The sequence below is a fragment of the Musca autumnalis genome, unplaced genomic scaffold (genome assembly GCF_047663935.1).
Source record: "Musca autumnalis isolate F117 unplaced genomic scaffold, ASM4766393v1 scaffold_1, whole genome shotgun sequence".
Classification (NCBI taxonomy): Eukaryota; Metazoa; Arthropoda; class Insecta; order Diptera; family Muscidae; genus Musca; species Musca autumnalis.
The window spans coordinates 195,305,793-195,319,977 of NW_027411644.1; the positions used below are offsets into that span (position 1 = coordinate 195,305,793).

General features: G+C 38.2%; 1 protein-coding gene across 11 annotated transcripts in view; it reads right to left on the reverse strand.

The window, feature by feature from the left end:
* trp (transient receptor potential) overlaps positions 1–14,185 on the reverse strand; it is a 95,291-nt gene that overhangs the window by 35,901 nt on the left and 45,205 nt on the right. For 8 of the 11 annotated variants that reach the window (XM_073959558.1, XM_073959557.1, XM_073959561.1 and 5 more), the window contains 5 exons: positions 10,672–10,897; positions 10,368–10,524; positions 10,117–10,277; positions 9,878–10,041; positions 8,947–9,756 (listed from right to left, as the gene is read on the reverse strand). In XM_073959558.1, the coding sequence (XP_073815659.1) occupies positions 9,130–9,756; positions 9,878–10,041; positions 10,117–10,277; positions 10,368–10,524; positions 10,672–10,897 (1,335 nt within the window). In that variant the 3' untranslated portion in view covers positions 8,947–9,129. Of the gene's footprint in view, positions 1–8,946; positions 9,757–9,877; positions 10,042–10,116; positions 10,278–10,367; positions 10,525–10,671; positions 10,898–14,185 lie in introns of those variants that run through there. The other 3 variants (XM_073959555.1, XM_073959554.1, XM_073959556.1) reach the window with 1 other exon arrangement.

Here is a 14,185-nt window from a genome sequence, read left to right on the forward strand (position 1 = left end):
AATATGCTAGAAACAGCGTGATAGAGTCATTTTACAAGAATGGAATGTTTTGAAGACTTGTGAATTACATTCCAGTGGTTAATTTTTCCAAAGATAAGTTAACGAATAATGTAACAGTTTTAGAGATATGGTGCGAAATATATAAAATAATTCACTTTTTTGATATATCATGCATTTTGAAGCAATAAATGTAGTTTTCGAGTTGATTATTTCTCTAAATATTTTCTTCATGCTCTTATATACAAATTTGCTTCAAAGGTTTAAACAAGATTGGAATTGGTTTCCGAGATATTGTCTCGATCTGCTATAAAATGTTAATATTTAGCCATGTTTAGATGAGACAATTCCGTGTGGAGTTGTTTTTTTTTTCTTCACGTTTTTTTTTCTCCCATCGGACGCCTCCCCAGGTGGATAGGGGAACGCTCATCAGTATGGTGGGTACCGCAAAAATAAAATATGGGGGGCGAACCAAAAAAAAAAAGTGTTACGGTAGTGTCTGATCCCATATTGGGCGGCTGCAAACAGTGAGGCGGCTGAAATCTAGAAGGAAAACTATATACCCATCAGAAGGCAACCGCTGATGTATTATCCCTGGAAAATTGTACAATATGAACAGATTAATCCAATTCTGTCAAGAAAACGGATTTACTATCGCCAATACATTATTCCAATTACATCATAGAAGGCTTTATACGTGGAAATCGCCGCAGGATAACATAAATAATATAGTGCGTAATCAAATAGATTATATTATGATTAATAAAAGATATAGGACCTTCGTGACTAAATGCTCAACATATCCAGGAGCAGATGTGCCATCGGATCACAACCTTCTGATGCTGAACATTCGTACAAAACTTGCAACAATTCAAAAAAAGAAGAAACGGCTCCGAATTAATTGTGAAAAACTTAATAATCCAATTATTAAAAACCAAGTGAAGGATAACTTAAATAAGGAACTTGAGAGAATCGACTTGAACGATGTGGAAACTCTTTGGCATAATGTGAAAGGTACAAAATAACAGAAAATTCGCTTGGAAACTGTACTAGAGAAAATAATGAAGAATGGATGACGGATGCAATTTTACAGCTTCGAGCAGAACGCAGTAAATTTAAAAATGTGGATTATGAGAAATACTGGGAAGTCAACAAAGACATTCGAGCAGCAACCCGTGCTGCCAAAAATACTTTATAAATAGAAAATGTCGTGAAATTGAACATCTACAAAGTTTGCATGATGATTTTAATCTTCATAAAAAATTGAAAGAAGCGGCCGGAATTTATAGAAAATCCACCACAACCACGCTTTTAGATAATAACAACCAGCCAATTTTTGAGATGGAACAAACAAAAAACCATTGGAAAGAATACATTAAAGAATTGTTTACTGATGAAAGCAGATCGTGCAATGACAACGTTAATATGGATATTGCTGGAAATCCAATAACGGAGTCTGAAGTAAAACAAGCAATTATAACACTAAAGGACAAGAAATCGACTGGACCTGATGAAATCCCGTCCGAAATGCTGAAACTAGTAGATGACACTGGTCAATACCCACAGGACTGGTTACTATCGACCTTTGTAGCAATACCAAAGAAGTCTAATGCAAGGAAATGCAGTGAGTACAGACTCATTAGCCTTATGTGCCACATTCTAAAAATATTTCTGAGAATAATACACACAAGAATATACCCTGCATGTGAAAAAGCTATGGGAGATTCACAGTTTGGGTTCAAAGAAGGCATGGGAACGAGAGAAGCTTTGATGTCCATGCTGATACTGGTGCAGAAATACAGAGATGTCCAAAAAGATGCTTTTCTCAGCTTCATAGATTACGAAAAGTACATTGGAGTTGGGGAAAAAGAAATAAGATGCATAAAAAACTTGTATTGGAATCAGAAAGCTCGGATGGAGATAAACAGTGAACCAACAGACGAAATTGAAATATCAAGAGGAATGAGACAGGGATGCATATTGTTCCCTTTGCTGTTCAACATTTATTCCCAGAAAATATTTAAGGAAGTCATTGAAAATGAACGAATAGGAGTAAAAGTACATGGTGTAATAATCAACAACATACGCTATGCAGATGACACTGCAATAATAGCTGCATATCTGGTCTACAAAAGCTCACAGACAAAGTAACTTGTGTGAGCGAAATGTATGGCCTAAAAATAAACATTAAAAAAACCAAATACATGGTTGTGAGTAGGAAGAACGATCAATATAACACCACACTAAACATTGAAAATAATAATATTGAACGAGTCACAAATTTTACATATCTTGGGGTATTATTAAACGAAAAATGGGATTCGTCAAACGAAATTAAACGACGTATAGTGATGGCCAGAGATGCCTTTTTCAAATATAAAAAGTATTAACAAACCACGACATAAGCCTCTCAACAAAAGCCAGATTTGTGAAATGCTATATCTGGTCTGTACTACTCTACGCAGTTGAGACGTGGACCATCAAAATTACCGATGAGAAAAAGCTTGAATCCTTCGAAATATGGGTCTACCGAAGGATTTTAAAGATACCCTGGACTGACCCTGTATCAAACCAGGACGTTCTAAGAAGAATGGGATTAGGAAGACAACTGCTGCAACATGTCAAATCTCGAAAAATTGCATACCTCGGACATCTCCTGAGAAATGACAAATATAAGTTTCTGCAAACCATTATAAAAGGTAAAATAGATGGAAAAAGAGGAAGAGGCTGAAAAATATCCAAGACTGGACAGGCTACCGAGATGAAGGAAATGTGATTTCGGCTGCAAGAAATAGAGAACTGTTTATTCCTGAATAATCATTATAATATAAATATGAAATTATATTAACACATTTATAATTCTATTGTATGATCGCTTATATCCGGATAACGGATTTGCAAATAAAGAAGAAGAAGACGAGACAATAAAATTTAAACCCGATCTAACAACACAAAACCTAAATATGATTTTTGTTGATTGGGTTTCTACTTTCATAAAATCCACAGTAGAAGTTGTTTGCACACAATTACCTTGGAAATGTTGCACAGTGTTTTATTGAGAGGTTGTATAAAAATGTTTAGATCTTGGCATACTATTAGTCCGGTCAAAATAGACATGCGTATAAGGGGGAAATAGCAAAAATTCCCACAAAGCTGAATTTTGGTGGAGAGCTAGGGTTGGCCATTAGAAGCAACGTCCTAAAAGTCCCCATCGATCCCATGTGTGCAAAACAAGTTATTCGGGGTCAAAGGTCATTTTTGGAGGCATTTTTCAGTTTTTTAATTTTTCTCAAAAACGGTAAGACTAAGAAAAAGCCGACTAAAATAAAAGTTGTAGATTTAATAATTGTCTACAAGAGCGGTCTTTACGATTTTTAAAAAGGACTTACCATTTTCGAGATATCGCGATCTAAAGGTCAAATAAAAAATTAGCCGCGTAAGTACATTATGAGGGGAACCGGTTAAAGTAATGACACTATGTGTTAGATACTTTCATAAGCTTTCAAACGATATCCACTTTGCAGTAATCGGTTCAGTAGAACCGGGTCTAACCCGGTTTTTAAATTTGGCCTTTCGGGTCGAATAACCGGCGAACCGGATCCGCAACCGTTGAAAATTATACATTTCCGTAATCAGCGCAACGAACCCTACCTTCTGACAAAACTTGAAAAAAATCGGAGAGTTTTCGTTGGGGTCGTTCCCTTTGGGCTTACAATTATACATGTGGGTTAAATGGGCTATTTTTGCATAAAATGACTCTAACATTGAATCACTCTACTAAACACGCTCCGATTTTGTTGGAATTTTTTTTTTAAAGGTAGCTATAATTTCTCTCTTCAAGAAAATATATTTTTTTTGGGGGGGGGGGGGGGGGCAGACCCGGTTACTTCGCTTATTTTAGCCGGTTCGTATGAATATGTGCATATTTCCCCTATAAGTGCATAAAAATCGTGTGTTTTTTAGAACAGCTATATCTCAAGAATGGTTCCTTCTAGGAAAAAAATTATAAAGATCATACTTGTAGATAATTTTTCTGTCTACAATATTTACTTTAATCACTTTTTGATTAGATCAACCGTTTTTTAAAAATAAATTTTCAAAAAAATAAAACCATTAAAATTTGACCTTTGACCCCGAATAACTTTTTTTTGCACACATGGGATCGATGGGGACTTTTAGGACGTTGCTTCTAACGGCAAACCCTAGCTCTCCACCAAAATTCAGCCGTGTGGGAATTTTTGCTATTTCAATGTCTATTTTGACCGGACTATATAGTCATTTTATGTTTTTCCTACATTAGAGATTGTAACTGGTCATTATGACGAATACTTCCATTTATAAAGAAACAGTATTGTGAATTGTCAATTTAAAACTACACATTTTTATAGATGGGATTCTACCCGGTATTTACCCAAAACTTGGGTAAATACCAGGTAAATACCAAATAAATATCTTTTTTGGGTGTTTATTTGGGTAAATAAAATTTCATTTTGAAATCAAAATTTTGTTTTTCTGTCAGACAGAAAATCAAAAAGAATACCAGCAAAGCGGTAAAACCAAGCGGACTAAACTTTTTATACGTCAAATCGGTCGTTGCTTGTGCGAAACAGTTAGCGAAGAATGTAAAAATTATAGCTTTGTCAAGGAGGACTTAAATCTCAAGATTATCACCTGAAATCGTGGGTTAATCCATCTGATATATCATAATGTTTGGATTTAGATCCAGCATTTATGATTTTCTGCAAGAAGAACTACAACAAACTGATCTAAAAGTTGTCAAATACAAAAAACATGATTCCACAATATATGAGAGATTTACCAAACTATGGACCAAAATTTATCATATTTTAACTTGCCATGTATCCAAAAACGGTAATTTTATTCATAGTCAGTTAAAATTTGTTAAAACACTGCGTTTTCGCATCTAATTTCATGATTTTAGTTTCTGTAGTTTATACCCACAAATTGGGTAAATACCTGGGTATTTACCCATTTGTACCCAATTTACCCATTTTAATGGGTATTTACCATTTGGGTATTTACCCATTTCCCATCTCTACACATTTTATGCTACAAACTTAAGCAAATGTCAAACAAATAATTTGCATTAAATCATGCATACAGAACGATTTCGCTTTTGTCGCCCCCTAAAACGAACCGACCATCATCATGTGTCCCGTAAGCGCTTCAGCACGACAACAGCGCTGCACGCCATCTCCACACATATTAGTCGAGGACCACATGGACGGCAGAGTTAAGTACTGAGTTGAATGTCATGATCGATGACAGCAAAATTTCTTTACAAATGGCTAAATCATCGTAAGAGTTCTACATTGGAGCGGAATAAGTAAACTGTGGGCAACGGGTAAGTCATTCTAGAACCCTGTGAAGAAAAAAGGTAGGACATAAGTCACGTTTGGCGATGTTACGCCGACTGATCCAAAGAGGTGCGCAAGTTATTTGTCGGTAGTGACAGGGCGAAAAGAAGAGCACTACGTACCATTATATGTCTTCCTGCCGAGTACGAACTACCACAATTTACAACTGATGATGTTGCGAATACCAGACTTGCTGATCGAGCATTCATACAGATGCCATAAACAACTATCGTGTGAGTGTGGTCCTCGCAGTACATCCCCCATCTATCGCAGCTGAGGAGCTTCAACTGCCACGACAAACCAGTGTAGTTTTGACTCAACTACTCTGGGGATGGTGCAGCGTTGTAAATTGTAAGTAACGATTGACGAAACCGTGCAAAACATCTGGTCAGAATGCGGCACAGGCCTGCACGGCACACTGCACCTTTTCAACTGCTCTGCCAAACCTACTCAAATAACTCAAGTAGCTTTGTGGTTACAACCCATTGAAGTAGGTACATTCATAGAACTGGAGATAGATTCACCCTATTACAACAACAATAATACTTTTGTAATTGGACAATTGGTAGGTGAGTTTATAAAGAGTTCTTTCTTTATGGATATTTGGTACTTCAGAGTTTGTATAACTATAGCGGAACGGAGACTAACCTCTTTTTTATACCGTCCACCATAGTATGGAGGGTATATTAAATTTGTTTTCCCCTATTGTAAAGCAATGAAATAATCATTAGCAACCCTATAAAGTATATTTTACAGGCAGGTCAAGCTCGTAGATGACCTACATCGCACAGTGGTCGATTTGAAATATTTATGCGGCCAAAAATATTTTTGGACGTTAATGGCTTCGAAAGACAGTATTTTTAAAAAATATGTATTTATTTAACAAAATAAATAAGAAAAACATATATTTTATAATAAAAACACATTTTATTTTCATAAATCATAAATAAATTAAAAATTATAAATAAATTAAATTGTCTTATTAAACGATGTTTCTATCTCGACTTCTTCGTGCTCAATGCATGATTGTGTGTGGAGTTCGGCAGGTTCTAATAGTTCTATAACTTCACTGGAAAACATCTTGTGTGAAGTTTTCTTTAACGATCTTTCACTACTTATGAGTGGATCTCACAAGGGTAATGCTTTGGGTTAGTTGCCCTTTTTATTTCATATTGTCGTCTTGTTAGATCAGCTTCTACGAACATTTTGAGTGCTTGGAACGGGGTCAAAGGAGCAATTGTTTCATTGGTATTGGAATAAGCTTTTCTATATTTACTAGCCTTTGTTGGTGATTTTCCTATTCCTTTGAGCAATTTTGAGGTAGTTCTTTTTCCATTCGTTTGCGTTACGACTCGGCATGTATAATCATTTCATCATCAACATTTGATCGAATTTCCTCAGTTTTTCTTCTCTTGCTTCGTTCACTCGAATCCGAAAATGATTTGCTCGGACGACCTGGTTGATTAAGCGAATGCACTGGTATTTCAAAAGTGCCTTCCAGCCACTTCTGGTTGTTTTTCATAAAAACGTCTTCAAATTTATGAGCTTTTAGTCATCTCCTTTTAAATTCGTGTTTGATGTAGGAAAATTTATGCTTAAGGTTCTTTTTTCTTTCCACAGAGTCTCCACAAAACAATAGAAAGTGGTTTTCTAAAAATCAAAGAGACATTTACGGGTCACTATTTTCACCCCCCGAAACATAAAATAAAAAAATGGTTTTTTAATTTTTTTTTTAACAAAATACTTTGAACTGCTTTATTTAAGAAATAGGCGGGATTCGGCGGCTAATGTTTTCTTTATAGAAAAGCTGAATGTGTAACGTATTTAATAAACAAAATATGACCCGGACGAATCCTGATCCATAACAAAATTGCTTTTGAAATTAAAAAAATTAAATTTTTTTCTGTGAAAAAGAGGGTATGTTCAACTACCCCATATATCGGTACCTCCTGATTTTAGGTATTTTGAGGGGTTTAGCTACATTTTTGCACCGAACTACCTGCAATTTAACATTGAAGTTCCCAGTGGTTTCAAAATATCTCCACCTAAAACTGTCACCATAGGTCTATGTTTTGGTATAGCCCCCATATAACGGTACCTCCCGATTTTTGGTATTTTGAGGATTTTAGCTAAATTTTTTCACCGAACTACCTGTAATTTGACAGTTGAGGTTGTTAGTGATCACAAAACATTTCTACTAAAAACTGTCCACATGGGTCCATGTTTTTGTATAGCCCCCATATGACCGTATCTCCCGATTTTCGGAATTTTGAGGGTTTTAGCTAAAAATGTTGACCGAAGTACCTGTAATTAGACAGTTAAGATTCCAAGTGATCACAAAATATTTCCACTAAAAAGTGTCAACATATGCCCATGTTTTGGTATAGACCCCATATAACGGTACCTCTCGATTTTCGGTATTTTGAGGATTTTAGCTACAATTTTTGACCGAAGTACCTGTAATTCGACAGTTAGGATTCCAAGTGATCACAAAACATCTCTACTTAAAACTGTCCACATAGGTCCATATTTTGGTATAGTCCTCATATAACGCTACCTACCGATATTCGGTATATAGAGGATTTTAGCTATATTTGTTGACCGAACTACCTGAAATTTGAGATTCCCAGTGGTCCTAAAACTTCTCCAATAAAAATTGCCACTATTGGTCAATGTTTTGGTATGGCCCCCATATAACGGTACTTTCCGATTTTAGGTATTTTGAGGAGTTAAGCTACATTTATAGACCAAGCTATATGTAATTTGACATTTGAATCTCAGTCGTGCAAAAACTTCTCCACTAAAAATTAGGAACTTAGGTCCAAGTTTTGGTATAGCCCCCGTATAACGCTACCTCCATTTGAGATTTGAGGTTCCCAGTGATCGAAAAACGTCTACAACAAAAATTGTCAACATGGGTCAATGCTTTGGTACATTCACCATATAATGGTACCTCCCGATGTTTGATATTTTCAAGATTTTAACTACAATTTTTAACAGAACTAAACGTAATTTGCCAGTTGAGGTCGTAGCGGTCACAGCACCTTTCCACTAAAAATTGTCAATACATATCCATGTTTTGGTATAGCCCCCATATAACATTACCTGGGAATTGGAGGTTCCCTGTGGTCAACAAATTGTTCTACACCTAAAATTGTGGGCATTGGTACTTTCGTAACGTAATGAAAATTAATTATTCCATATAAGTTCAGAATATTTGATTCTGGAGGTTATAAATAGTTCGACCCGGCCGAAGTTGAGGTGTTTTTACCTGTTAGTCTCTACAGGAGGATGATGTTACTACAACATGGTAGAAGTTATGGGCTTCATTCTGCCTTCTGAAAATCTCGATTTTTTCCTGTGAAAAGTTGTTACGCCATTTCACTGCTAACTATGGGTCTGTCACGGCAAATACAATAACGCTTAGTGGGATATAAAGATAAGTTTTCATATTAAACTGCAATACCTAAACCTTAACCTTTTGCAATAGCTTTTCTGCCAAATAGTTTTCTTCACTTATATTGGAACCTCCTGCCCCTTTTCGTATGAAACAAAATATTTTCTTACCCAATTTGTTAAATATATTTATAATCCGCTTTATTTACTTTCTTTGTTTTTATTATTTTCTTTAAAAAATATGAATTATTTGTCTTTAGTCTCAGGTTGTAATGCTTAATAAGAATAGAATTCGGATGACCCCTTGAATTGAGGGCAATATCCTTTTCTTTGTTGTTTTTAGTTTTCTATTTTTGCTTTACAGCCAACCGGATATCATGCGGCCAGTTACAGTCGACTTGCCACGATCACCACCGGCAGCAGCACTACTCTGACCCACTTTAATATTTGTCTTAGGTTTCTTATCATCGGGTTTCTTGTCGTCTGGTTTCTTATCGCCCGGCTTCTTATCATCCGGTTTTTTATCATCGGGTTTCTTGTCATCGGGTTTCTTATCATCGGCTTTCTTTTCGTCAGGCTTTTTCTCGTCGGGTTTTTTGGCATCTGCCGGTTTATCGCCAGGTCCGCCAGCGGCTTTGGTGGCAGCCCCAGCGGCTGTTTTAGCGGCATCACCTGCTGGTGGTTTAGCATTGGCATCAGGTTTACCGGGTGCAGCAGGAGCGGCAGCTTTATTTGCGGCCGCTGCACCAGCCGCTCCTGCTGGTGGTGGTTTTGCAGCAGCTTCATCTTTTTTGGCAGCGGCTGCTGGCGGTTTATTGGCTTCACCGGGTTTGGCTACAGCAGGCTTGGCGGCAGCAGCAGCATCAGGTTTGGCAGCTGGTGCTGGACCACCACCGGGGGGTTTGGGTGCACCTGGTTTGCCATCGGCTGGTTTTGCTGGTGGGGCGGCTCCACCTGGTGCTGGGGATTTATCCTCTTTGCGGGACTGAAGGGAAATATGAAAGAAAATGAAAGTTATGTAGTTATGTATGTTATGTACAAACAAATAAATAAGTAATAGGACATCTCAGTGAAAACAATGAGTACGGTTAATTTGTAATCCCCACCTGTACTCGTTTAATGGTCTTCCTTGTATCATTACCAGCGGCTGCAGCTGCTGGGTCAGGTTCAGGTGGTGCTGTCTGTTCATCTTGCTCCATCTTCTTTTTCATGAATTTAACATAGGCTACACGTGTTGCCCTTGTGACATCACCCAACTCTGGCTTATAGGCTAATGGAGGAGGAGAACAAAAATGAACAGTGGTTAGTCGATTTTAACCACTAGCGGGGAAACAATTTGACCTACCAAGCAATTGATTCTGATTCATTCTCAAGCCCTCATTGGCATCGTCAATAATTCTGCGTCTCAAACTGCGCTGCGAATGACGTTGCAGTGATGAACGTTTGCTGCCAATGGGATTTGAACTCATAGTATTTTTGCGAGCAATTGCATTCCAATCCTTATCGCTATTAATCGAAAAGGGAGAGAGCGAAGAAAGCAAATAAGTGGCTTGTGGTTATTTGTAATCGAGAAGGATTTTATCTGTTTTTTCTTACCCCTTCTGTGACTTCTTTTTGCCCATAGCCTTGGCCAGTGAGGAGAATATATCGCCACCACCTTCGGCTGACAATTCTTCTTTAAGATTTTCCACAAAACCGATTTGGAAGTCCTTAAGGATACGTCTCTCCATTACTTTGCCCTTTTTGGTGCCGGCTAAAAAAGAAGAAAGAGAATTTTTAAAATCCCATCCCCCACCGTTTCTTAATTCCTCATTTTAAATTAGACCAAGGTCACTTGTCTTTGTGTCTGTATTGTGTAGATTGTAATATGAGTGTGTATGTCTCTGCCTGCACAACTAACCTGCTGCTGCTGTTTTCTTTTCAATATCCGGTACTACATAGTTGTTGTTCTGGAAAATCTCCAATAATTCAAAACGCAACGAACTAATGTCCTGACGCACTTCAATGATGTCATCCTCGGTAATACCGAAATCATCACGGCGCCTTTGTTCAGCTGTGACATAACGTCGTATCAACAGTTTCATTACCTTTTCATGCAGAGCCATTGCTTTTTCCATTGATTTACGCTAGAAAAATGTATACGGGGCGAGAGAGAATAGATGAAGTGAGGTGAGAGGTTAAATAGTGAATTTTAAAAAAATCAACATTTATCAAATAATCCCCAGATATCCTGACGCTGATGCCTTTGGAGAACGTCACAAATGCTAAATTTACATTCCCATTGGTTTGTTATCCTTACAATGACGTCCATAGCTTCTTGTAAGACAGGACACAGAATACTGTTGTTTTATTACAAATAATGTTCTCAATTTATTACCGATAATCCCTTCTAATATGATTTGCAAACATTTTGTGTCGCTTCCCAACATTCAATCACAGCAGTCCTGAAATGCCATCATTTGCTGTGTGCTGTTGATGGCTGATGCACAAAGTATACCCAGAATGAAGATGGTTGAAACCGAATTGTGTCAATAATCAAGAATAAGTATAAAAGTGTTAAGTTCGGCCGGCAGGAACTTTTTAGTGTGGAAGTTTTGTGACTGCTGGGAATCCTGACTACCAATTACAGCAAATGTAGGCCGAAAATGTAGATTAAAACTTAAAAATACTTGGGACCGAAATGCATATTAAAACTAAAAAATACTTGCGGCCTATGCAAATGTGGCTAAAATTCTCACATGTCGAAAATCGGGAGGTATCGTTATATGGGGGCCATACCACAACATGGACCTATGTTGGCAATTTTTAGTGAAGAAATATTGTGACCTCTGTGGGACTGCTAAGAACCTCAAATGTCAAATTATAGCTAGTTCGGTTGAAAAATGTTGCTAAAATTCTCAAAATACCGAAAATCGGGAGGTAGTGTGATATGGGGGCTATACCAAAACATGGACCTATGTTGATAATTTTTGGTGGAGAGTTTTCGGGGCTGCAGGGAATTTCAAATGTCAATCAAATGTAATCAATTAATTCTGTCAAAAAATGTAGCTAAAATCGACAAAATACCTAAAATCGGGAGGAACTTTTATATGGGGGTGCTATACCACAACACAGACCTATGTGGACACGTTGTAGGGCGGCTAATCCAAAAAATCAATCCTTGTCTTATAGGAATTTACATCGCTGCACCATTTCGAGCTCAGTTAAGCCAAAACTACTCTGGATTGTCGTGTCAGCTGATGCTCCTCAGCTGCAATAAATGTGGGATGTACCCCGAGGACCGCATTCACACGATAGTTGTTTATGGCATCTACGACTGTATCTGTGTAAATGCTATTTAAACCTGCTTGATAAACATGCTGATCTAGGGGTTCCCTCTTATAACGTTGGAATTCTTTTTCTAGATCATGAAGGTGCTTGCTGACATGCTTGGGTGGGGGGTCCCATCCATCATATTGTGATTAGAATGGCTCTCACCCGAGCAAGTACTGCAACGAAAGCATGCCATTGTAGTGCTGCACTGTAAGAATCTTTGTCTCCTTATGTAGATTGTCCACTGTTGACAGTGGAGGCACTCTGTTGCAGTTGTCAGGGCAGCATTCTCACAGGTTTGAATATGTTTTCATCGCTTTGCACCTATAACGGCTGAGCACACTTCCGCCGCATAGCTTTCCACAGACCTATGGTGCTATATGTATTCAACAAGGTTTCGTTGCCTACATCCCAAGTGCTGCCGGCTAGAGACTTGAGGACCTTCTCCCTACATCTCAGCCTGTCACAGATAGTAGCTGTGGCATGAGCGGATGACGTAAACGTGCTGTCGAAAGTGAAATCTGTGCCTTTCTCTGCAGTCCATGTGATGAACAGAGTGACCGTAGATTTAGTCGCGGATATTTACATATTGCACTCGTGGAAAAAGGCGCTACGATCAGCCAAATAGGAGTTCAGCCATTCACAAATGACATACACATACATAGTTATCTCAACTCCGTCTAGAGGAGGAGGAATAGAGCAGAGGTAAAGGTTAAACAGTTCAGTATGCCTATTCTGTAACTTTTTAACAACTTTACTCATTGTTTATTTTACAACAATTTCATTTGTTTGTTTTGTAGTTGTTACAAAAACAAAAGAGATTTTAACAACTCTTCAATCGATAAAAGTTACAGAATAGGCCTACAGGAGATATCACCCTACCTTAGGGAAAGCCCTGTTTTACTTTACGGAGCTTGGTGTTATTGTTCCTGAACTCCGCGTTTAACTGGCATCATCACATGCTACGATCATCCAAATAGGAGCTCAGCCATTTACAAATGACATACGCATACGTAATTACCTGAACGCCGTCTGGAGGAGGCCTAATACAGCAGAGGTAGAGATTAAACAGTTCAGGAGATATCACCCTACCTTAGGGAAAGCCCTGTTTCACTTTACAGAGGTTGGTGTTCTTGTTCCTGAACTCCACGTTTAACAGCCATCTACACATATAATTGACTAACCAACGTTTCAAACTTGACCTGAGGGTAGTTTGCACAATGTCTTCAAACAGCGTGGTGTGCTTGTCAGTATCAAAGGATTTTGATAGGTTGGGCGCCACCAACACTGGCCTATCGCACGGCTTGTTCTGGTTGAGTGATGAGTTTTGATGTCGTGCAGCGCTGTAGTCGTGGTTTACTGACGATCGGCAATTGGATAGCAATTTCGTTCGCTAGGGAGAAGTAAAACCTCAACTTCACTTGTTCCGCTTCTACTCATCGACCAACCTGTTAACTTCCAGTGTCAGCTCCCTGACTCTGGTGTCACTATGGTTGGCACGACGAAGCTCATCACTCTCATTAACCAATTCCGCCACCTATTCTGGGAAATTGGGTCTCACTTCGTGTATTCGATCATCAGGTTATAGCAAGCGGCTGCAGTAGTGATGCTGTCTCGGAACGTCTTTTCCACTGCCCGAACGTCAGAAGGATTGGTGATTAGTGAACTCTCTGAAACTAGGTCAATCTCATGATTGATGAAAGTGCGGCTATACCAGAGGTGATGAAATTAAACAATCTACTTATGGAAACAATTATGGGGAGATGGTCTGACCCAAGGAAAATGACGTGTTGCCAGGTAAAGTCATTTTTCATACCAATAGGCACCTGATTATATTTGGCGAACTATGACACTATCCGCTGATTCTGGTAGGAGAGTCTTCATGGACCGTAAAGCTATCTATCTTCTCAGCCAGCATTATAAACCTTTGTTCATTGCCGATGATCGAATGTCACAACTCATGAGGAGCATTAAATTCTTCTATGATCAGTCGGTTATGACCTTCCAAAAGTGGGCTAGTATTAGGTCTACTATAACTTCGAGTACAGCTATTTATCGGCAGAATGTATAGGTTAAGCCATTCTACCTCGGCAGTTAAACAC